At 40.8% G+C, this 26,248-nt stretch overlaps 1 protein-coding gene across 1 annotated transcript in view; it reads right to left on the minus strand.

Annotated features, from left to right (window-relative positions):
• Efcab5 (EF-hand calcium binding domain 5) overlaps positions 1-26,248 on the minus strand; it is a 110,655-nt gene that overhangs the window by 47,378 nt on the left and 37,029 nt on the right. The window contains exons 8-9 of the mRNA XM_057773948.1: positions 12,265-12,420; positions 1,295-1,394 (exon numbers count right to left, since the gene is read on the minus strand). Coding sequence (XP_057629931.1) covers positions 1,295-1,394; positions 12,265-12,420 — 256 coding nt within the window. The remainder of the gene's footprint in view (positions 1-1,294; positions 1,395-12,264; positions 12,421-26,248) is intronic.

Genomic DNA, 26,248 nt, shown 5'->3' on the forward strand with positions numbered 1-26,248 from the left:
AGCTCTTACAACTTTTAACCCATTTCTATTATTCTATATTTTACCATGAGGCTTGTGGCTTGTTACCTCACAGTTTTCTTCTCCAGCAGCTGCTGGCATCTCCCTGACCCACCTTCCTTTTCCCTTCATCTTTGCTTGGATTTCCCACCTGGATCTATTCTGCCTGGCTATTGGCCAAATGGGCTTCATTATTAACCAATGGTAATAAAACATATTCACAGCATACAGAAGAGTATCTCACATCAGGACGAGATAGTGGAAAGAAGGAAGGACTTTAGGAAAAAGCTGGTTTTTCACAAGGATCTTGCTATTGATCCCAGTAACAAAATCTGCTGGATAGGACTATGCTGGTCATGACCCCAGGTGAGGGGGAGATTTATGGTCCCCAGGACTTATTGTGCTACATAATGAGACCTGGTCTGAAAAAGCACCCTCCCAAATAAAATTCCACAAAATCCCATCTGTTCCCATTCTTCTTGAAATATTTAATAATTAAGTTGTAATATTGTGGCTCTTAGAACTTCCAGTACACTACCTACAGATTCTTGAGTATCCAAGTAATAAGTCTGCACACAGAAATAAGATATCAATATTGTTTAGCAAACTTGACCATTAAAAGACATCTCTTCTAAAAAAATAAAAAATAAAACTAGAGCTGGAGGATGCCTCAGAGGTAAAGGAGCATGCTGCGAAGACAGAGGGAGGATCTGAATTTGATCCTCTGACCCCACATGGTGGGAGGAGAGAACTTACAGCTACCTTGTGACTTCAATGGGAATGCTATGGCACTCTCCCTCTCATAATAAATAATGTAAAAATCAACAACCTTGTAATGGCCTTTATTGATAAACATACAGAAGAATATTTGAACATGTTAGTATACATGTATATTTTACCACGAAAGCAAAGTAAGTAAAGCTGTTCGGGAAAGGAAACACATCTCACAGAAATCTTGGAATTCTAGCTTGGGCATTATAAATGGAATAACTATTTTTGATTTAGTTTCTAAGGCATTCAAAGGATTCCCAAAGCTTTTCTTCATCGAATCACATGTAAAATTTGTTCTAGCTGAATTTTGCTGTGACAGAAGTTTGGATACTGCACTCTGGTGAAAAACACGTGTGTTTATGAAGAATGAATTCTGTGGGAATATGAGCAAGTAGATAATGTATGGTTACCATGACTTAAGGATATGGTACAAAGAGATCCCTTGGGAGTAGAATGATCCCATGTTATCTGCCATTGTCCTACGACACCCAACTTGAGTGCACTCTTACCTCTGAACAACACTTACATTGCCGTGGGTTTCGGAGGAAGCTCCTAGCAGGGTGTGAACTTTGATCATAGAATGCTTCCAGTAAGGCCAGTGTCCTCTGCCGATCCAGGACCTTCACCTACACAGAAAGTTTACAACTCATAGCTGCAGTGGATTCAAAATTTTTTATGATGCTGGATCATGACTTTCTGAGTAATTTATCATTGTGACCATCACCAGTTCCATCGTTATTGTGAAAATAAAAGCTACAGCATCCAAATCCATAAGCTGGGTCTTACGCTCATCTCTCCCTTTTGTTACATGTCAAAACACCTTGGGCTTAGTGCATATTTAACAAATATTTGCTGTGACTGACTTTCCTTGATGAATTCAATGTACAGTCCTGAATTCTTCTCTAACCTGATCTTGCACATCACAGGTAACTGCTCATTTCTTGTTCTTTTATACATTATTTTGGGAAAATTTTTATTACAGAAAAACAAACAAAAAATGGTAAAGCTAACACCACCTGTGATCTTAGTAGCTGGAATTCACAATCGTCCCAAGGAAACAAAAAAAGAACAACACCCAGTGTTCTCCTTTGACTTCTACATGTGCATGCATACGAAGGCATGCACACATGAACATGTTTATACACACAAAAGAACACGCACGAAAGTGTATTAGACTGATAAAATAGATGTATCATTCTTTACATTGTCATTTTAAATTGTGTTTTTGGAAGAGGGTTGAGGTAGCATCTTGTTATATGTTATAAGTCATATGGCCTGGAACTCAGTATCCGCCTGCTTTGTCTTTCCAATGTGTGCTACAATGTCTAGCTTTCAAAGTGATTTTTCCCCCTCAATTAGATTTGGGTATCTAATTTTATTTTATTCACTTTAGGGGCTGTGTTGTAGGAGCTGCGGGCTGCGTTCCTGCCACCCATCTCCCGGCCACCTGGCTAGCTTATGCCCCGAAATAACAACACACAAACTGTATTCTTTTAAACACTGCTTGGCCCATTAGCTCTAGCCCTTACTGGCTAATTCTCATATATTAATTTAGCCCGTTTCTAATAATCTGCGTAGCACCACTAGGTGCGCTTACTGGGAAAGATTCAGCATGTCTGCCCTGGCAGCTGGCTGCATCGCGTCTGGCTCTGAAAGGAGCTACCCTGCATCTGAGCTCACTTCCTCTTCCTCCCAGCATTCTGTTCTGTTTATTCCACCCACCTATGTTCTAACCTATGAGGCCAAGCAGTTTCTTTATTAATAAACCAATGACCTTCCTCCATCAGGGCTGAATAAATGGCTCAGAATTTAAGATCACTTGCTGCTTTGCAGGTTCAGTTCCCTGCACCCACATGGCAGTTCATAACCATCTATAGCTCCAGTTCCTGGGGAGTCAACTCCCTCTTCTGGCACCTGTAAACCCCAGGCATGCATGTGGTGCATTTATATTCATGCAGACAAAATATTCATACATGTAAAGTAAAAACTAAATAAACCTCAAAGAAAAAAGTGTATTTTATCCACTTTAACTATTATGTAGTACAATACAAAAGCATGGTCATTTCTTAGCATTCTTTTATTAATAGAAATTAGGTTGTTTCTGGTATTTTGAGAAAAATATGCAGCAGTGAATAATCTTATATACACATCCTAGTGTGCATTTAGATACATTTTCATAAAGTAAATATGTGGAATTACTATCAGTTTCTCTTGTGCACTGGGTCTGTCCTCACTCTCCTCTGAGCTGTGGGACAACTAAAAGGGCGAATACCACTGAGAAGTAAAGGAGGCTGTATTTTCCTAGCTCTGGGCTATGACTAGATGAGATGTTCACAACCTCCCACAGCCTGTTGTCAGACCACTGGCAGATACATTCAGAGCCGACAGCTAGAAAGCTTTTGACTGCCATGGGGCTTCCGCTTGGCCTAGTCCTTGAAGATCACATGGCCTGTGGTCTTCGCAGCTGCCATCTTCCCGTTTTCTGTTTCACTCTGAACGGCAGCTTGACTCTAAAGCAGCAGCCACAGAGCTTCTCCAGACATTCTAGCTAGGTCTTTATTTCATTCCCACACACTCCTTTAGAATTTAAGCAGTTTCAGATCTCTTTGAAATTCTTTACTTCTTTTTTTTTTTTAAAATATTTATTTATTTATTTATTTATTTATTTATTTATTTATTATGTATACAATATTCTTTCTGCATGTATGCCTGAAGGCCAGAAGAGGGCACCAGACCTCATTCCAGATGGTTGTGAGCCACCATGTGGTTGCTGGGAATTGAACTCAGGACCTTTGGAAGAACAGCAATGCTCTTAACCGCTGAGCCATCTCTCCAGCCCCAATTCTTTACTTCTTTAACACAGACAGACAGACAGACAGACACACACACACACACACACACACACACTTCCTTTCTTTCTGGCTTTTGGTTTGTCTTGAGACAGTCTCTCAATGTAGCCCTGGCTGTTCTGGAACTCACTATATAAGCCAGGTTGGACTCAAACTCACAGAGATCCACTAGCCTCTGTCTCCCCAGGACTGGGATTAAAGGCGAGCACCACCACGCCTAGTTTAGTTTCCTTCCTTCCAACAGTGTGATTTACTCAAGCCTTTTACTTTGTAGAGAGCTGGGGTACTTCACCGGTACTGCTACCGTCTCCATTTCCAGAGATCTCCGACCTGTTCCTCCTTGTCTTCTCATAGCTTCTGAAGGGAGGTGCTCCACAGAGCAGCCTCTCCCTAAATCAACTTCTTGGGAGAGCTGGTTCAGATTATTTGGCCTGATATTAAGGACCAGTGACTTCTTCCCTGAGCCAGCTGCTTTCATCTTGCTTCTCTGCACAATACTCTACGCTGGTTCGTGCACAGATGCTTGCCTTGGAGTTGGAGGACCCTTCTTTCTAGAGCTGTTCAACTTTGTTTTCTTTCTAGTATCTTCCTTCTATCCTCCCAAGTACCCCCAGTGATCTCCTAGACAGAATCTTACAGATCTTCTGGGATATCTGGAAGCATGCACTGGCCACTGCCAGGCAGGATTGTAGTTGGGGAAGTTAAAAGGTTGGATTTCCTGACCTTATAATACAGCAAACTTAGCTTTTCTAATGGGGACCTGAAATGAGACTCTGGGTCTTTCAAGAAGCTGACGTGCGATCACAGTTTCTCCTTCAACTGCCACAATCAATATATTATCATTCTTAAAGCATCTCCTGAATAGGTAAGCATTCCCTCAATATCTCTCTGTGTCTCTCAAGAACAATTCCATAAGAACTACCCTACCACATAGAATTTTATTCACCAAAGCTATTATTTTTATGAAATAAAAAATTCTGGAATGGGCTCAGTTGTTTGAAGTGCATGCATGTCTGTAAAATAAAATATATTTTATTTATTTATTTAAATAAATATATCTAGTGCTGTGGGATAATGCTCTTGTACACTATAAAGATTTGTCACCTGTATTAGTTTAATAAAATACTGGTTGTCCAGTAGTTAGGCAGGAAGTATAGGTGGGGCAACCAGACTAAGAATTCTAGGAAGAGGAAAGGCAGAGAGTTAATTGTCATCTAGAAGCAGAGGAAGCAAGACTGCCTCACTGAAGAAAGGTACCAAGCCACATAGCTAAACATAGATAAGATTTACAGATTAATTTAAGTTGTAAAAGGTAGTTAATAATAAGCCCGAGCAATAGGTCCAACAGTTTATAATTAATATAAGCCTCTGTGGTGTGCTTATTTGGGACTAAATGGCTGTGGGACTGGGCAGGACAGAAACTCCTGTCAATAATCTAGATGGTTTTACAAAGACACAGTAGTTATTAACTTTCACCAGAAATGTCTGGGAAGATGTTTTCCCTCTATTGTAGAGCATACAGTGATTCTAGGACTTGTGTGTTTGTCTTCTTTGTCCATTTCTCTTTAGGTGCTTATATGGTGGCTGCCATTAGGGGCCAGTCACAGTGCTTGTTGACTGTGTGGTATACAGACCTCATGTTGCTTACCCCTTCGGAAGTTTTGTTATGGATTTCATGTTCTGTGCCCTGGGTTGCTGTCTAGAGATGCTCCTGGAACTTCTCTGCACAGCCGACCCCCTTCCCAGTGCATTTTTAGGAATGCTAAGCATTGGCCGCCAGGGTGAGTGGAAAGTGCTCTTGGCTCCATTTCCTTAGATCCCCTTCCACTGTCCTTTAATCCCCCCACCATACTGCCTACTTGGACTTTCCAAATATTTATAGTGTTACCTTCAGCCTCCACCTCTGATTAGAGCCAAGGAGGAATGGAGACTCGGGTAGTAACCTAACTTAGAGACCAGCTGACCTCTTAATTAGTCACCGTCTCCAGCCTCCTTCCACCACCTGGCCCCAGTTTCCTAGTAAGACAAATTGCTTGGGTGCGATTTTTGGACACCATTATTTATCCTTCCTTGCTCTAGGAGTCTCTAGTCTTTCTCAAGAACCCAGTATTTTTATCTTAAAATCCAGGTTTTTTTTTTTCTCTTTTTAATTTAAATTTTCTAAAGGTTTATTTCAGCCAGTGCTGAAAAAAAAAATCCATTCAGAAATTCAGTTGACTTTTCTATTCTGGATTCTGCCTTCCTTCCAAGAGCACCATGGAGACTGTTTAATGATGAGAGAGAAAACAAGGAGCACAAGCAAACCTCTACTAACTTCTCCAGAGAGCATCCTGCCGCATTGACCATGGCAATGGAGCTGCTGTTAAATTAGCTGGCCAACAGTGGTTGCCTTCTAGGCATCTTACCAGGAAGGAAAAATCATGACACCAGAATAACCTGGCAGTTCTGACAAAAAGGCACTGTTTAAACAAGTGCTTGAAAGACAAATAGGCATTGCAGATTTTATAGACTATATTCCTGATTTAAGTTAAGTTAGCAGGGATCTGAGAATTGCATATTTATATTGCAATATGTCAGTTTCCTTTTGAGAATTACTTTTCTCTCAGCTGGTTGTGGCTATCAACATGTTTAATCCCAGCACACAGGAAGCTGAGGCAGGCGAATCTCTAAGTTTGAGGCCAGCCTGTTCTATAAGTTTCAGGAAACCCAGGGCTACACAGAGAAACCTGTCTCGAAAAACCAGAAAGAAAGAAGGAAAGAAAGGAAGGAAGGAAGGAAGGAAGGAAGGAAGGAAGGAAGGAAGGAAGGAAGGAAGGAAGGAAGGAAAAGAAAGCAAGAGTCTATAGGGACCAGCAAGATGGCTCAACAGGTTAAGGAACGTGTTACCAAGGCTATCAACCTGAGTTCAATGCCTGGGCCCTACGTGGTGGGGATGACTGCTGTAAGTTGTCCTCTGACCTCGCGTGTGCACCAAGATATGTGCATGGGTACTTGTACACATCCATAATAGACACATAAATTAGTACATATGTCCTGAGAAAATTAATTGATTCATTTATCAAGAGTACATAACAAAATAAACTCACTGGACCTCTCTCTTTCTCTCATTCTCTCTCTCTGGTTTTTCAACAGACTTCCTTTGTGTAACAACCTTAGCTGTCTCGGAACTTGCTCTATAGACCAGGCTGGCTTCAAACTCATAGAGATCGCCGGGCGGTGGTGGCGCACGCCTTTAATCCCAGCACTTGGGAGGCAGAGGCAGGCGGATCTCTGTGAGTTCGAGACCAGCCTGGTCTACAAGAGCTAGTTCCAGGACAGGCTCCAAAACCACAGAGAAACCCTGTCTCGAAAAAGCAAAAAAAAAAAAAAAAAAAAAAAAAAAAAAAAACTCATAGAGATCTCCCTGCCTCTGCCTCCCAAGCTAGAGATGTTCACACCACGCCCAGCCACATGGGATCTCTTTAATGACTATCTTCGGGAGAAATATTTGGTTATACTTCAAACTCCAATCTGTATGGGTTTCTATTTTTCCCTGTCTCTGTCTCTCTATCTCTCCCTCTGTCTGTCTCTCTCTCAGGCCTGCAGGTAGACATCTATGCATGTGGAGGCCAGAGGACAATCTCGCCTTTTCAAACAGGCTCTCTCACTGGCCTGGAACTTACCGAATAACCTAGGCTGTCTGGCCAGAGCTCCTCGGGACCCACCTGTCTCTACATCATCTGTAGAAGGAGCTGCAGGCTGCTTCCCATCACCTAGCACCTGGCCACTGGCTAGCTTTATCCAAAATAATTACATAAAAACTGTATTCATTTAAACACTGCTTGGCCCATTAGCTCTAGCCTCTTACTGGTTTATTCTCACATCTTGATTAACCCATTTCTATTAATGTGTGTAGCACCACAAGGTGGTGGCTTATCGGGAAGATTCTAACCTGCATCCATCTCGGAGAGGAGAGCTATGACATCTGACTCTGCTTTCTTTCTCCCAGCATTTTGTTCTGTCTACTCCACCCACCTATGTTCTGACCTATCAGGCCAAGCAGTTTATTTATTAATTAACCAATGAAAGCAACACATAGAAAGAAAACCCACCTACATCAGTCATCAGTGTGAAATTTTAAGCATATGCCATCATGCTTGGCTTTTCACATGGATTCTGAGGCTTAAACTTAGGTCCCCATGCTTGCACCGCAAATGCTTCCACCAACTGAGCTATTTCCTCAGCCCCTTCAACTCTTTCTCTTAAGCAATAATTTGTATTTTTCATAAAAGATGACCCATGGGTTTGTTTTGTTGTCTGTCTCCCCGAGTCCTTCACATTCACTAGCAGAAACCTTAGATTCAAACTTGAAGAGAAATACTATAAAAATTTAGGTCACTGTGGCTAAATTATAGCTCCATTCAGTATCCTCTCTCTCTTTTGATTCTCTCCATTCCCTGAAATTTTTTTCTATTCTTGTGACTGTCCTTAAATCCTTTCTGGAGGAGACTTTCATGGATGCAGCTAGCATGGGGCTCACATTGTACCCTGCCCTGCTTAAATTAGTGAAGAATACTGTCATGATAGTTAAAGGTGACCCCAAGAAGCCAAGGGTATGATGTCTGTTCATGCCTTCTTTGTGTAGACTTGCAGAGAGAAGAACCTAAGAAGGAAAGCCCAGAGATCCATCAGTTTTGCAGAATTTTCCCAGAAGCCCTCTGAAAGGTAGATGACAATGTCCAGGAAAGAGAAATATAAAAGTAGATGAAGTACACATGGCCAAGAAATGAAGAATTATGAACCAGCCAAGGGAAGCAAGAAGAAAAAAAGATCTAATGTCACCCAGAGACCACTGTCTGTATGTTCCTCATTCCACTTTAATTGCTGCACTAAGATCAAACCTACAAACCCTGGCATCTCTATTGATGATGTGGCACCAATGGTAGGTGACATGTAGAATAGCTCAATTGACAGGGAAAAGCAGCTGAGCATCACTGAGATTGTGCAGCTGAAGAGGTGTGGGAAGAAGGCTTCTGATCATGGTTCAAAAGAAAGTCTGATGGCACAAACATCACACAGAAGTTTCCAGAAAAAGGCAGAAGAGGAAGAAAAGAAGATGGCAAGGGGAAGAATAATAATAATAACAAAGCCCATCTCTCCTTGGGAAGGCCTTTCAATAGCGATACACTGTTTTCAACACATCTCATTTTGTTTTGTTTTTTTGAGCACGATCTCATCTATGTAGTCCTGGCTGGCCTGGAAATCTCTGTATAGATCAGAATGGTCTTGAATCCACAGAGATCTGTCTGTCTCTACTTCCTGAGTGCTGGGATTAAAGCCATGTGCCACCATTCCTGGCTTTTGACACATCTCTCATTTGTGTCATTTCTTCTGCCTTCATTCATTTTAATTACAAAATTCCATCAAGGTCATATTATAGCTTCTCAAGGTGCTAGTGGTTTACATGAAGTGGCCATTGGTGTCTGGACACCTGAAGCTGTGTTTTATAGATATTAACATTTTAGAATGAAAAGGTAGAGGCCGGAGAGCTGGCTTAGGGGTTAAGAGCATGTATTAGTTCCTTTTCTGTTGCTGTGACAAGACACCGTGACAAAGCAACTTACAGAAGGGTTTATTTGGGCTTATGTTCCAGAGGATTAGAATCCAGAGTGGTGGGGACAGCATGGTAGCAAGTGCCATTTGACTTGTTGGCACAGCTGCTGGAGCAGGAAGCTGAGAGTTCACACCTCCACCCCGTGAATCAGAGAGAGCAGACTGGGAGAAGATAAGGTTTTTCATCTCAAAGCCAGCCCCCAGTGACACACTTCCTTCAGGAAGACTGTGTGTCGTAGCTCTGAGGATCGGAGGGGACAGTTTGCCCAGTGCAAGTCCTACAGCTCTCAGGGAAGAGGTTTCCCCAAGTAAGTGTTACAGCTCTGAAGGAAAAGGTATCCTGGCAGTCAGGAGTTAAGGAACACCACAAAGTCACACCGTACAACAAGTCTTAAATAAGAGATTTACCGATAGAGACCCAAGAGGGTGGGTGCCTCTGCTTTGGCAAGAAGCAGCAGTGAACTAAGCAGAAGGAGGTTTTATATAGGGTTTCTTAGAGGTGGGTGGAGTTTTCCAGGGTGGCCTGGGATTGGAGGGATTCTGTGGCCTGATCTTGGGGCAAGTGTGAGGATTGGTGGGATTTTGTGCTCAGGGGTTGGTGGGCTTGGGTAAGTTTTTTCACCAGAAATGGGTTCAGACCTTTTGCTCTACAAGCTGTACCTCCTAAACCTTCACAGATAGCACCATGAACTGGAATCCAGTGTTCAAATGTTCAAGACTATAGGGGGCATTTCCCACTCAAACCATCACTTGTTGCTTTGGCAGAGGACTTGGGTTCAGTTCCCAGCACCCACATAGTGGCTTACAACTTCCTTTAACTTCAGTTGGAGAAATTACAGTGCCCTCTTCTGGCCTTTTCAGGCACTGCACACATGTGGTGCACATACATACATGCATGTAAAACAAGAATATATATATATATATGATTAAATAAATATTTAAAATAGGTAAAGTAACTAAAAAGGCATTTGTGCTCTTACACCACAGTTTGCTCTTGGTGTGAGAAGGCACCTGGAGCTGTTTTTGGCATTTTATTTTCAATTTGTAAGGTATAAGATCGATGTCTACTGTATATATCTAAGGTTTGTAATGAGAAGAAAATAACTGAACAGGCTCCTGATGTACATTCCTCGATGTGGAGGCTGTGGGGGAAGATGCCTTTTAGAGGAGCCATAGCTCAGGGAATGCACAGAGGCTGGACCTGTGGGCACCGTAGGGGGCATTCATTTTGCCTCGGGTTGTCTTGGTTGTTGTTGTTGTTTGAACATAGTAACATGGCATTGTGTTGCAACTCTTAGTGTAGGAAAGGGGGATGGTGGTCAGTGGATATGAGAATATTTGGAATTGTTTTTAGTTATATTCTGTATATTTCAAATCATTCATTTATGAACTTATGTACTTATTTATTTATGATCTGGAACTCTTCATCATCAGCAAAGGCACAGACTGTTTCTCCAATGGAAGTAGAAGAGCCTCGTTACCTTGAATAATTGGCAATGCTCTGCCACTTCTTGCATGTTTGGAGTACTGGAATATTTGTGAAGTTAAATAGTACTACGCTAAAAATCACTACCGATATTTATCCAGAAAGTTGTACATCTCTTTTAAGTTTCCCAATTTTGTGGAGGACAGGTTTTAAAAATATGACCTAATGATTCTCTGGATTTCCTCTGTGTCTGTTGTTATGTCCCCCTTTTCATTTCTGGTTTTGTTAATTTGGATGTCCTCTCTTGGCCTTTTGTTTAGTTTGGATAAAAGTTTGTCTATTTTGTTGATTTTCTTGAAGAACCAACTCTTTGTCTCATGCTCCTCAACTGAAGAATGGGTAAGGAAAATGTGGTACATTTATACAATGAAGTACTACACAGCAGAAAAAATAGTGACATCTTGAAATTTGCAGGCAAATAAATGGATGGATCTAGAAAATATCTGATTGAGTGAGGTAACCCAGACCCAGAAAGACAAATATATATACTCACTCATAAGTGGTTTTTACACATAAAGCAAAGAAAACCAGCCTACACTTCACAATCCCAGAGAACCTAGACAACAATGACGGCCGTAAGAGAGAGAAACATGGATCTAATCTACATGGAAAGTAGAAAGACAAGATTTCCTGAGTGAGTTGGGAGCATGGGGACTATGAGAGAGGGTTGAAGGAAGGGGAGCAGAGAAAAATGTATAGCTCAATAAAATCAATAAAAAATCACTACCGAGCATGTGTACACAAATAAGCAAACATAAGGCTCATTAAGCAAACATATTTCACTTAAATATGTGTCTACTGCTGCAAGTCCATTTAATGCCCTGGCTCAGTTCTCCTCCAAATCTTATTCTTAGAAGTACTTTTGAGCTGGATATGGTGGCACACACCTTTAACCCCAGCACTCAGGAGGCAGAGGCAGGTGGAGCTCTGAGTTTGAAGCCAACCTGGTCTACATACAGACAGAGGTTCATAACAGCTGTTACACAGAGAAACCCTATCTCAGAAAACAAACGAGAGAGAGAGAGAGAGAGAGAGAGAGAGAGAGAGAGAGAGAGAGAGAGAGAGAGAAACACCTTTGAATATAAACTTTTAAGATCTAGTGTAAGGGACTGGAGAGACTGCTCAGTGGTTAAGAGGACCAAAGTTCAGATCCTGGCACCTATATCACTCACAAATGCCTGGGACTCCAGCTCCCAGGAGCCACACCCTTTCTGGCATCTGCTGGCACTTGCACACACAGGAGATTGACTTAGAACAGGTCGAAAATGCTGAAAAGCAATGCCACTCAAGGTGTGGTTCAGGGTGGGCCCATTCAATAACCAGAAAGTACAAACACAGAATAAGATCGAAAAAGCTTTACAACAATTTGAGAAAATAGCTGATAAGTCAGGCTTTGGCCAGATGATTTTAAAAACATAGATTGTACTCTCTGCTTCTTTCCCCCCCATTAGTAATCAATGTCTTTATCAAATGGTGGTCAACGGCCGCCATTATCAAATATGACACAACAGAAACTTGAACACCACCGACAAGCATCGCGTCAAAGCTGTCCCCTCGGGTCTCACCTACCTTCCCACTGTCACAGTACAGGAAGAGCTCAGCAAACATCTGCCTCCGCATGTCGCTTTTTATGATCTCCCGGAATTCCTCTGCACGGTGACAGAGGTGTTTAAGGAGTTCTTCAAAAACTTCACTTTTCAAGTCTGCAACGTGTGAAGAGATGTACTGCAGAAAACAGTAGGGCAGATGATGAATTAAAACCATGTTCGTTGTTTGGGTTTTCCCAATGGTTTTCAGTCCACACATGTGAATGATATCAGCTGTGAAATGTGTCCGCGTCATTTGCTGTCATTTAAGAGTTTTCATGTTAAGTGCCAATCTGTGGGCTTGCCTTGGTTCCCTCCTTATTGCCATGAAGAGATGCCATGAAATCAAACTTAAGAGAGAGAACAGAGCGAGACAGTCTTGATACTCTCAAAGTCCTTCTTCTGGTCTATTCCTAAAGCCATTGAATCACGAGCATTTTACTATCAGCCCTACCGAGTTGGTTTCTAGTTCTTGTAACTAACATGTAATCAACAGGCTTGTGAAAAAGTTCTATTTTAGTAATATGTCACTGAAAACAAGTCATTTGTTTAAAATAGAACACATCATGAGCACATTTAAAGTATTTTTATTTCAAATTTATTTTTATTTTATGTATATGATTTTTTTCCTGCATGTGTGTATGTTTACCACATGGATGCCTGGTACCTAGGAGGCCAGAAGGCCTTGGGTCTCCTGAAATTGTGAGCCACCATGTGGAAATAGGATGAAAGTTCAGTTTTCTACAAGGGCAACAAGTGCCTTAACCACTGGGCCGTCTATCCAAACCAACATGAGGACATATTTAAAGCTGATTGTTCATCTTCTCATCATTAGCATCTGGGCACATTTAGGATGCAGTATGTAAAAGACATGTTTGGGGCTGGAGAGATGGCTCAGGAGTTAAGCATACTTGCTGCTTAATCATGAGGACCATGGTTAGAATCCCAGAACCCATATCAGGTGGCTCACAAATGCCTGTAGCTCCAGTTCCAAGGGATCTGACAACCTCTTCTGACATCTGAGGGAACCCACACACACGTGTGTGTGTGTAGTCGCATAGCTGGAGACACTAGCACATATACATGTATACTTTTTAAAAAGATGTATCATACTTGTAGCCATGTAAATGAATTACAAACTATTACTTGAGTTGCAAAATAATGTTGCTTGTTTGTTTGAAGGCAGGGTCTCATCTTCAGCCTGACCTCAGATTCCAGAGCCTTAAACTTCTGAACCTTCTGCCCCCACTTCCTGGCTGCAGAGATTACAATTATGCCCTACCATGCCTGGATTCTGCTGTGCTGGGGGCATGGTAGGAACCATTCTACCAAATGAGCTACCAATTGTCACTGATTTGATGATGGACCAGTGAGCACAGTTAAGTTTTTCTCTGTTAACTGGAGAAGCAGAGTAGTATAATGGGTTAAAAGTTTGTCTGGGTTCAAAGCCTGGTTTCCATGCTCTTTCGCTTACAAAAATGGGTATCACAGTAGCAGTTATCTGAGGGACATGGTGAGGTCATAGGAATGTGTGCACTGTATGCACGGAATCTGGGTATCCAGTGTAATAATTTTATAGCCATTTCTCCTGTTTACTTACAATAGTTAATAAATTGCTGAATAAGACACTCCTTCCAGTGGACAGAAAATACATTCTCAGAGGAGGGAGCTGAATGAGATCAGTGGTTTTCACAGTGTGGCCCATGCACCAACAGCATCGCCTGAGAATATGTTGGGAACACAGTTTGGAGCTCTGCCCTTGAGTTACTACATCAGAAACCTTGGGGTTGAAATCAATCTGTGTTTTAAGAAGCCCTTATAGGGGATATAGGTTTACTAAGGCCTGAGAACCACTGAGCTGGATAATGTGGGCTAATTGACCCAATTAGTTCAGTATACTAAGATCTTATGTTTAGTACTAACGACTCTTTTCTTGATTAGTAGACATTTTATAATTTACTCATATTGTATAATTATTACATAATTGGCATTTTTATATTGTGGATCAATCCTCTAATGATGAAGAAATATTGGTTCATGATAAAAATATCACATATTCTATCTAGCTTTTGGAAGTTAATGCTAAAGCCATGTGAATTTTTGGGGTACAGGGATTCAACTGAATCAAGAATTAGCTAAAAACCTTTCTCTGAAAGACAGCAGGGATTCATGACCTATAGGTTTTCTTAGTGAGCATATTCTAATCGTGGAAGGTGTCGGTTATATAACATAAAGATTACCAGTTATCCACCTAACTGAAGATTCAGTTCTAACGAAAACAATTACAGAAAGTTAACCATGTCTTAAAGAACAGAAGAAACATGAAAATACACGGGAGCCTTTATACCAAGGCTGTTTTTATACCCTTGCAAAGAATGAATCAAAACAAGTCTTTAGATTATTTTAGAACTTAATGACCTTCATTTTAAAAGCTCTGTGAGCTGCTTAGCATTTGAATTGCCCTTTGTCAAACCACCTCTCTGAGTCAGGACTTACAAAAGATGGACTCTGTCTGGGTTTTTCTATTCTGATTTGATGTTGAGAACATGGCAAATGCCACATTTAATAGATTGGTAGCTGCTGTTAGGAGTCTGCTGTGTTGGGCCATCAAGAATCATGCTTGTTTAATTATAGAAATAACGGAAGAGTTCACAGAGTAGCTAATGTAGGAGCAATGGGAAGAAACCATGTTTGGAAACTGCCTAGCTGAGGTATTAACTCTCAGATTGTATCTGTAAGCCTTGGTAGTTTCCGAGGAGTATGGAAACAAGGTGTATAGATTATAGCAGTAGAGACTGCACTTGTGAGCTAGCACTGAGGAAGCAGTATGTTTGTACAGAAAACGACCTTTCCAGTTTCAGAGAGAAAGTTTAGACAAGAACAATTATTGAGAGTTGGGGATACAGATCAGTGGTAGAACATTTGCTCATCACACACAAGGACATGTGTTTGATCCCAAACACTGTGTACAAAAAAGGCAATGATTGCTAGTTCTGCACTTAGCTAAGCAATCCTGCTCTTGAACTCTTGACTTTTTTTTTTTATTTTTTTATTTTTTTTATTTTCGAGACAGGGTTTCTCCATAGCTTTTTGGTTCCTGTCCTGGAAGTAGCTCTTGTAGACCAGGCTGGCCTCAAACTCACAGAGATCCGCCTGCCTCTGCTTCCCAAGTGCTGGGATTAAAGGCAACTCTTGACTTTTAAAAACTCTTATCTAGCAAATGAATTAAGCAAATGACACATTTAATAACCAGTAAGTAAAAATATGACTAAAATATACAGTGTTGCCCCTTATCAGTAAATATACCAGGTAATAACATGGACTCAGTGGTATTTCCTCCAAATTCCTGTTGCAGGCCTAATCTTTAGTAGCTCAGACTATGACTATATTTAGAGATAGAGTTTTTGAAGAGGTAATTAAATTAAAATGGGGCCTTTAGATGTAGGCCCTAATCTAGTAGGACTAATGTCCTTATATGAAGAAGAAACTTGAACCCACACAGCTGGATGGATATGTGAAAGCATGGGGGATAATTAGTCATCTATAAACCAAGGAGACCTATCATCACAAGGGTTAACTAGTCATCTATAAACCAAGGAGACCTATCATCACAAGGGTTAACTAGTCATCTATAACCAAGGAGACCGATAATCACAGGGCATAACTAGTCATCTAAAAACCAAGGAGACCAATCACCACAAGGAATAGTCATCTACAAACCAAGGTGACTGATCATAACATAAACCAACCTTGCTGACATTTTTCTCAGATTTCTAGCCTACAAGATCATCAAAAGTAAACTATTTGTTATTTAATCCACTCAATCTGTGGTTCTGTGCCATGGCAACACTAGCAGAGTATTACAGGTGAGGAGGAACTGCTAATCAGTCAGTTCTGGTATGCATTTCTTACATGAGAAGACCATGTCCAGGAAGAGACACACTGACTTAAAGGCTCATTCACCCGTTCCTTCTTGTTTTTCTGGCATAGAATTCTCTCCCCTCACCCTAAGGTTTTGTATTTTCATAACATACTTTTACTGGGAACCTCTCCCAAAGCCACACACCCTCCTTCTGTTTTACCACAAGATAATTCAGAGTACACGAGTGAAAGAAAACAAACAAAAATAAAGACATAAATGAACTAGAGGACTGGAAGCCTTTGAGGTGTAAATACTGCTGTGGCAGAAGTTTAAAGCTACAGTCTTTGGATGAAGTTTATGAAGCCTTTCTCTGTAAACTTAATATCCACTCAGTTGGAAGGCCTCAGACTTAAATGATTGACATTAAACAACCCCATAAAAAAGGGATCATCCAGAGATGATACCACTAAGAACTAGTTAATAATAAGCCTGAGATAATAGGTCAAACAGTTTGTAATTAATGTTAAGTCTCAGAGTGGTTACTTGGGACTTGGCGGGCAGGAGAAACACCTCCGGTTTACAGAAGGATGCTCTGGAGAAACCAGCCTTTACTTTTATACAGTCTCACGCTAATTAGGAACACATTGGGTTTTCGTTTGCCTCTAGTGAGCAGTTAATGTGTGTGGCATCTCCTCAATAATCAAACGGGCTAAGAAGTCAGGAAATGATGCAAGTGTCGGAGAGCACACTAATGGCTTCACTTCTGCTGGGACTTCACTCATTTTAACACTGAAAACCCCACATCCCATCAAACTCCTAGTCCCAGGCAACCAGAATGACTTGATACCCTGCTGTGGTTTGAATCGGAAATATCCTTCCCTGATCCCATCCAGCATATACATGCATCCATGTCATTGCACACAGAAGCGTGAACTCCTACTTGTACCTACAAATACACTCATTCCATTACAACAGAACATTCTCATGATGCATTGTTGTACCTAATAGCTGATGAACTGGGAGGAAATTTTCTCAGATGGTTACTTTGAACCTTTTAAAATAATAATCAGGATTAAAAAGTGAGTAGGCTGTAGTCAATGAGGAGATGACTATCTACTCAGAAAGCAGATACACAGGAAAATGGTAGAGACACAGGAGCATCTGTGGGCTTTTATCCTTCCCTTTCTGTGTTCTTCTGTTCTGACTCAATGATTGCGTTTCCTCCAAACATATTCCACAATCACGGGGCAACTGAACTGCACAGTGTCTCCACTGGGTAGCACTTGTAGCTAATTGTCTTGTCCTTAAGCCTAATTATTATATTTTTTTTCCAGTTTCATAAGCAGGAGCTAAGAAAATACCCTTAAAGTAAAAGCAAGTGCTGTGATATGTGCTAGCAAACCACTAATGCCAGGAGGCAGAGGTAAAAGGATGGAGTTATTGAGGCCTCATCTCAAAAACAAAACAGCAAGTGCTCAAGGCACCATTTCTGTGCCACACAGGATGGCCCAGTGGTTTGTTGGTCAGATAGTTAAATATTTCCATGCAAGGTTTTCTTTGTTGAAATAGGCGCCTCACTATGTGGCCTGGGTAGGCTTAGCTTAAGAAACATTTTCTTGGGTTTTACCCAGGTAAGTGTTTTCTATAATTAAAGTGTCTGATTGTGCAATGCTTGCATTTAAGAAGAGGTGTTCAGACATGTTAGGAAAACTAATGTTAACAGCCTAACCCAGCAAATAAGACAAAGATTAATACGCACAATTAAAGGAGAAGACGGTGTAAGACTGATGAATGCCTCCTAGATCCGTTAGCATTCTACATAACACCTTTGCCAATGGGACCCGACGTAATGTTCCCCTCTCAACCCTCATCTTTGAGTCTTATCCTTACATATTTATAAAAAATTATCTTGTACCATATAGAAAAATGTATTTTTAGACTTTTACATCTTTGTGACTTTTCTGGAATTGAATTCCATGATAAACACAGAGAATAATGCCTGAAATGTGCCAAGAAATCAACAAAATAGTTGGATATTCCATTTTATAACTTCTTCGTCTGAGTATACATTTACCAGTAGTCCATAAAATTAGACGGAAGAGGCTGGGGGACACGGTTCAGTGCATAACGTGTTTGTTGTGTAAAGGTGAAAACCTGAGCTCTGATCCCCATTACTTACACACAAGCAGAGTGTGACAGCACACATCCCTGAAAACCTTATCCCTGGGGAGGCAGAGACAGGTCATGGTGCACAGGGTGCAGGGGAGGCGCCTCAGTGCTGACTTCCGGCCTCCACGCATGTGTTGCAGCACAAAGTAGATATGTGTAATCACAAGTTTTAAAGGCTAACAATAACAAATGCGAGCAAGGACGTGGAACAGTTGGAGTTATCTTCTTGCCTATAGGAATGGAAGATGGAACTCAGTCTGGCCTCCACGCATGTGTTGCAGCACAAAGTAGATATGTGTAATCACAAGTTTTAAAGGCTAACAATAACAAATGCGAGCAAGGACGTGGAACAGTTGGAGTTATCTTCTTGCCTATAGGAATGGAAGATGGAACTCGGTCTGGCAGCACTAGAAACAATGACCATGTAGCCCAGTAATTCGCCTCTAGATAAACACTCAAGAGAAATGGAAATACCTATCTGTGTTTAAAAAAAAAAAACACACACACAAATATTCCTGGAAGAATTTATTCACAGTGGTCAAAAAGAGAGAGCAACCAAAGGTGCACCATCTGCTGCACAGATAAACAAAAGGTACAGGCCCATAGGAAGGAGTGCCATTGACAATATTCTACTGGGCAATAAAAAAGGAGCAACGTGCTGAGAAATGGATGAACCTAGAGAGCATCAAATGTGCAAGAAGTTGAAAATTGCATTGGATGATTCCATTTACACAAAACATCCCAATGGGCAAAGCTATTGAGACTATTGAGACAGGAAGTACATTTGTGGTTGCCGATGCCTGAGGCTTGGAAAACAACGCAGAGTGACAATTACCAGGTGTGCAGCTTCCTTTTCAGGTGAAGGACATGTTCTAAAATAGATTTGGGATGGGAACATGAGCGCTCAGGTTGTGGGGGACATGGGGAAGAGTACTAAAAGAGACTACTGGAAAGTGGGGGTGGGCATTTTGAGGTCAGGTACAAGGGAATCTCCTGTGACTCTACAGGGATGTCCCCAGCTAAGACTCCCAGCAATAGCAGATATGGAGCCTGTTCTGGTCATCTCCTGACCAGATTGGTGCCTAGCCCGATTGTCATCAGAGAGGCTTCATCCAGCATCTGATGGAAACAGATGCAGATCCACAGTCAAACACTGGGGAATCTTCAGAAAAGGGGGAGGAGACTTGTGGGAGTCAGACCACCACAAAACTCACAGTCAACTAACCTGGGCTCACAGAGACTGAACTGACAAAGCAGGGAGCCTGCCTGTGACCTCCCTAGACACTGCATAGCTTGGTCTTCTTGTGGGACTCCTAACGGCGGGAACAGGGGCTGTCTCCGGCTCTTTCACTGACTTTTGGGACCCTACTTCTCATATTGGATCGCCTCGCCCAGCTTTAATACTTGGGGAGGTGCTTAGTCTGACAGCAACTCGATATGCATGTTTTATTGATACTCATGGGAGACCTGCCCTTTCCTAAACAGAAAGGGACAAGGAGTGGATTGGGGGGCAGGCACCGGGGTGGGGTGAGGACTGGGAAGAGGAGGAAGGGGAAATAGTGGCCAGCATGTAAAATAATTAATTAATTAATTTGAAACATACAGAATATAACTAAAAAAATTTTCAAACATTCTCATACCCATTGAGCATTATTCTCCTTTTCTACACCAAGAGTTGCGAAAGAATGCCATGTTACTATATAAAAAAATTTACTTTAAAATTGGTTACTCTACTTTGTAAATATACTAAAATCCATAAAATGGGCATAAGGTGTTGTATAGTGGGCAGGATAATGACCTGGAATTATCATCAGGACCCTGAATCTGTAAATGGCACCTTACACGGAAAAGGAGTACTCTTGTGTTTGTGGTTAAACTAAAGTTTCGGAGTGAGGAAAACTGAATATCCAGGTAAGCCCTAATGCAATGGCGCGCGTCTGTAAGAGAGGGGGTTTTCTCAGCAAGGCAGGAAGAGACAACATGGCTACAGAGGCAAGGTCAGCAATGCTGCAAGCAATAAGACCCAGGAGCACCAGGAAACCGGAGGCGATGCTCCAGAGGGGCTACAGCCTTGTCAGCTCCTGATTGTGACCAGTGATGTTCATCTTGAACTTACAGTCTCCAGGTCTATGAGAGAATAAATTTTTGTTGTTTTCAGAAATAAACTTTATAGAAATGTGTTTCCATAAGATTTAAGAGAGTCCTATCATCTTTATGAATTTTATAGATGTAATGTTTTACCATTTAGAAGTATAAAAAATCATTTTGATCTGGTTGAATTAATTCTGGAGCCTGCTCAATTTTGTTACTGATCTCATTTGTCTGCTGTTCCTTCACCAATTCTGTATGTTTTGTCATTCTATAACAGGTGAGTTGTTTATAAAACACATAAAGCGCCATCCCCCATCCATTACGAAAAGCCACAGACCCTGAGACGAGTGATTGACTAACTTTAAAACATTTTGGGAACTGGAAAGGAGGTTTATTAAAAGCACACAATGAGTGCTAGGTGCACCTTATTTTAGAAATGCAAAAAGACTATTCATCTTAAAATTGGGAAAACTGGTTGTTTGGGCTCCTTTTTGGAGGTTTCTGTTTTTTTTTTTTTTTTTTTTTTTTTTTTTTTTTTTTTTTTGTCATAGCCTTGCTCTGTGGCCCAGACTGGCCTCTAATTCTCAGTTCTGCCTCAGCCTCTCAAATACCAGGATTGCAGGCATGCAGTGCCATGCCCAGCTGAGAAGCTACGTATAAGAGGCATTTTTTTTCTTTCTTTTTTTATTTTTATTTATTTATTTTTTTTTGGTTTTTCGAGACAGGGTTTCTCTGTAGCTTTGGTGCCTGTCCCGGAACTAGCTCTCGTAGACCAGGCTGGCCTCGAACTCCCAGAGATCCGCCTTCCTCTGCCTCCCGAGTGCTGGGATTAAAGGCATGCGCCACCACCGCCTGGCTAGAAAATAACTAGGAGTCACATTTACAGTATCATTATGATAATAGTGTTTTCCAAAGAATTTGAGGGGTTGAAAAAAAGCTCAATGGTTAAGTGCACTTGCTGCTCTTGCAGAGGATTGGAGTTCAGCTTTTAGCACCCACATGACAGCTCACAACATTCTGTAACTTAGTGTCAGAGGATCTGTCACCCTCTTCTGGTCTCAAGGGTGTCATGCACACATTCCTGAATACTTGCATACACTTACATACAAGCAGGCAAACGTTCATATACATAAACTAATAAATACTTTAAAAATCTTAATGATGGCCAGGCGGTGGTGGCGCACGCCTTTAATCCCAGTACTCGGGAGGCAGAGGCAGGCGGATCTCTGGGAGTTTGAGGCCAGCCTGGTCTACAAGAGCTAGTTCCAGGACAGGAACCAAAAGCTACGGAGAAACCCTGTCTCGAAAATCAAAAAAAAAAAAAAAATCCTAATGATGCTACTTTGCCAAGGGTAAAATAGGGACTATAGAAAAAAACTCTCAACTGAACAAAGATTAATAAGTCACTCCAAGATTCAGCTTTTCACTTCAGTTTAGAAGGTTAAACTTCATCTCCAAAGAGCTAAAAAGACAAGACTGTCGATAGCAGACGGTGAGGCCTGCCTACCTCACACTCTTTCACGGCCTCTGCCCCACTGCTTCTTCATTTTATTCTCTAGTATTCTGGGAATGACTGGAGATTTTTATCCCCAAATTGCCACATGTTATTTGCAGATTAGTTTCTTTTCTGTTTTGTTTTTTGTTCTGTCCTTCTGGTGTTGATTTCTCTTCTAGCAAAGGGAGACTAGGTGACGTATTTAAATACACACATTCTTTGGGAGTTTCCTCTTTCTGGGAAACATGAATTTATATGGGTACCAAACATTTATATCAAATTTTGCAAAATGTTTTCTTTTTTTCTGGAGACAAGCAATGATGCAGATTTTTTTTCTCATTTGGAAAATTAGCTACTTGTAACAGAAAAGTTTGTTCAATGAAGAGTTAAATACTTGGTTGGGCATTTTAGAAGGAAAATTAAGTTAGGTTGGTGATGTGGGATTCGCCTCTGTGTGCTATGAATGTGTTTTATTGCCATTGATAAATAAAAAATCTGTTTTTGGCCAGTGGCTTAACAGAGTAAAGCAAGGTGAGAATTCCAAGCAGAGATAGAGGAGAGAGTAGGAGGAGTCAGAGAAACACCATGTAGCTGCCAAAGGAGACAGACACTGGAACTTTACCAGTAGGCCACAACCTCGTGATAAAATACAAAATAATAGAAATGGGTTAATTTAAGATGTAAGAGCTAACTAGCAATATGCCTAAGTGATTGATTGGCCAAGCAGTGTTGTAATTAATACAGTTTCTGTGTGATTATTTTGGGTCTGGGTGGCCAGGAAACAAACAAGCAGTCCTCTGCCTATGGAATCTACAAATTGAAGCCCAACTTGGGGCTGACTAACTCACATAAAACCCAAGAGAGCATGAAAAAGAAATTCTAGACACAAAAGAACAGAGTTTAGCACAGCTTCTTGGTAGCTGCATTTTTTTCCCCCAGATGGGCTCTGTTTGCTGGTAGCTCCTTTAAGAGATGTCTTCTTGACTCACCACTGGCAGTAAAGGCTGCATGTCTTCTTTAGGGGAGGGCTTACTAGTTCATGATAGTTGCACAAACAGCTCTGGCTCTTACAGGAGGCCAAGCATTTAGATGGGGTCTTTGAGCAGTGTGTCACAAATTGCTTAATGGTGACATAGACCCCTTGTGAGCTGGGGCAGTATGCGTGGCTCCCAGAGGCAGTGAACAAGCCTCTGCCATGTTGGACTGGGTGAAGACAACAGGCAAAGCCACAGAGTTGGTCCTAGCCATGACTGCTTAGCATTTAAACAAACAAACAAACAAACAATGCTCCTGGTCAAAAAATAATTACAGATATACATGTTATAAAGACAAAATCAGATGAAAAAACCTCTAAATGGGTCACAGTATTGGATAAATGTACCTGGGCTTGAGAGATAGAGAAGAAAAAAAAATCTTAACCATCATTTTAGTTTTACAGGATCCCATAGAAAAATTATCAACCCCATGACAGCTAGAAGTAATTCTAGAAGACAACGTTTTCTCTCCCAACAAAGTTTGTCCTCAGGGTTAGGGACATCAATTAGGGATTGACTATAACTGGTATAATTATAGTTGTTATAGGATTGGGGTAGAAATTATGTAGGCTCAGGGGTCTTCTTTGGAAAAAAAAGGGAAATTAGATGGGATAATAGGTTGATTAGTGTGCACTTATTCACACTAATAATAATAGTGAGTAACAGAGTAAATACTTGTGAGCTATTATTTATAGGCAATTTACATTGGTATAGATTCTTGTATATTGATACAAATTAAAATTATATTTGTTATATTGAACATGCTACTATTTCTGTTTGCAATATTTGTACACTTATGCAAAGTTATTTTGTCATATTGTATGCATGCGTACTTATACCTCTGTTTAAGACATTTTGTATATTGATTGACACAATTTTAGGATATATTTATCATATTGCACTATACATTTCTACCTCTGACCAAGATACTTATACATTGTTTACATTTTTAGGTCATTGTCCTCATTTGCTGCACAGTTGCTTAAAAATTGTTTAATATTCTAATATAAAGTCTTAGTCTTTGAGCTATATAGGTATTAAGAATTATAGGTCAATAGTCATCTACGTTTGTCATACTTATAGTTAGACTAATCAGGTTCTTCAGATACATAGATATTGTATTCCACATAGATAGGTAATCTTCAACCACTTCAAAAAAATTGTAGAATATAGCATTTAAGTAATTTAGGGTTCTGTTGACATGAGACACGATTGCTTCTGGCAGCACTGATCTATTCCCAAGAGAATGTTGGGCACCAAAAACACTCCACCTGGAGTTTGTTTTCTTCTTGACAAAACTGGCCTTTGTGCAAAGAACTGCCCAAGTTTCAGCCACTGACAAAATGCACCATGTCTGGACTGGACAAGCAGGATACAAAAAAAAAAAGAAAAAAGAAAAGAAAAGAAAAGAAAACAACAACAACAACAAATCCTGCCAAACCTTGCCAAGACAGGGTAAGATAGTTTTCCTGCCTCTGAAAATAGTCTGTCAGTTACTCTAGGCCTTAGACAAAGCAGATTGTTCCAACGTTGCAAATGAGACTAGGTGATTGCCCAGGTAGCCAGTTGTCTCTGTCATTTATTACACATTTTGGAAGTTACTTGATTGCACTTCTGTCTACTCAAGTAATATTATTTCCCTTCTCAGGTCTTTGTTGGGGTTGAAGACTAGACAGTCATAGTTACTTTCCTCTCATGACTTAGCCATTTCTAATATAAGACTTAGACTCCTTAGTATAGGATAATTATTGAAATATTCAACATATGTTTCTTGCTTAATATTGTTTATGCTTGTTGTAATTCTAATTTTTATACTTGATATATGCTCTTATTGTATATAGTTTTATATTGGGTTTGGAACTCTTATTTAGACAAAAGGAGGAAGTACTGGGGGAACTCCTTCAGCCTATGACCTTTGAGAGGCTGGACCTGGTTGGGCATGGTCTTGGGTACTAGAAACGTGCATGGTATTTTATAGCATCCTTTTATATCTTATCTTATGTTATTTGTTAAAAATAATTTTCAAGTTCATCTTAAAAATAAAATACCCAGGAGAAAAAGCATCGACTGAGCTGATCATGAGAGAGCCATGGAAGCAAAGGAGCACCAGGGGGCACCGTTAAATGGTCTACTGATTTGTTTGCACAGAATTAACAAAAATGTTTTGAAATTGGAGAACCTCTTTAAACTCTTTTTTAATTGAGGAAATTTGAGCTGGTACACATCTTTAATTCCGGCACTCAGAGGCAAAGGCAGGCAGATCTCTGAGTTAGAGGCCAGCTTGGTCTACAGAATGAGTTCCAGGACAATCAGGGCTACACAGAGAAACCTTATCTCAAAAACAAACAAAACTAATATTAAACTATAAAAATAAAAATTGAGGAAATTTGAGAGACACTCAAAATTGGTGATTACACATGGTGATGCCATCAATCCATAATGAGAATTTACAATTCTAACTTAAACTAAACATCAAAAGGTACGACGGGTATGGAGCCTGGGCTATGATCTACTTGAATTTACTTTGTATAGTATAGAACACTTGACTCAAGCTGGGGCTTGTCCTGAGCAATCCCATTTCATAAAACAGCGGTTTCCTCTGTCTTCTGTACAAACAGCGAAGCAGAATGACTCACGTCTTGTCTGTGCAAGTGAACAACTGTAGCACAAACACGAGGCAAGACTGCTAAGCAACCTCTTTCTAAGTGAACTTCAAATTAGACCAGGAACACCTGCATACATGGGGATATCAAAACCACATCAGAAACCCAGACCCATGAACTAATTTAACACACCAGACCAAAGAATAATGCAATGACATCACTTTGATGCTATAAAAGCTATTTTTCCCCATCCAGGAAAATGGCCACGGCAATGTACCTCTAAGCTGGGTACCCGGTCAAGGCAAGTTTCTCCGCCTAGGAAAGCTGACACTAAAATTACCCTCCCTTCCCCCACCCCAGCAGCATTTGACAACTCTGCACCATGAGCAGCTCTGCACCTGCAGTTCTTACAGCCTATCTGACCCCTGTCCTTGCCCCTGCTCTCTGCCCCATCCCCCCCACCCCATTCCCATCCCCCCCAGAGACGTTTTGTTGAGTCTGAATTAGCTTTCCAGAAATGTTTGCCTTCAGTATGGCCTCTTTGAATCCTGTGAACTCTTCACCCTTTTGAAGCCATCCCGTAGCTTCCCTCCCTCTTTCTTTCTCTCTCTCTACTGTCAAGTACAATATACTTTAATACTCTTAATACTGTTTAGTTATTATTAGTCATAGCAATAGCTTGGAATGAAAGAACCTGTTATTGCCAATGACTG

This window comes from Chionomys nivalis, chromosome 7 (genome assembly GCF_950005125.1).
Source record: "Chionomys nivalis chromosome 7, mChiNiv1.1, whole genome shotgun sequence".
In the NCBI taxonomy this organism is placed as follows: Eukaryota; Metazoa; Chordata; class Mammalia; order Rodentia; family Cricetidae; genus Chionomys; species Chionomys nivalis.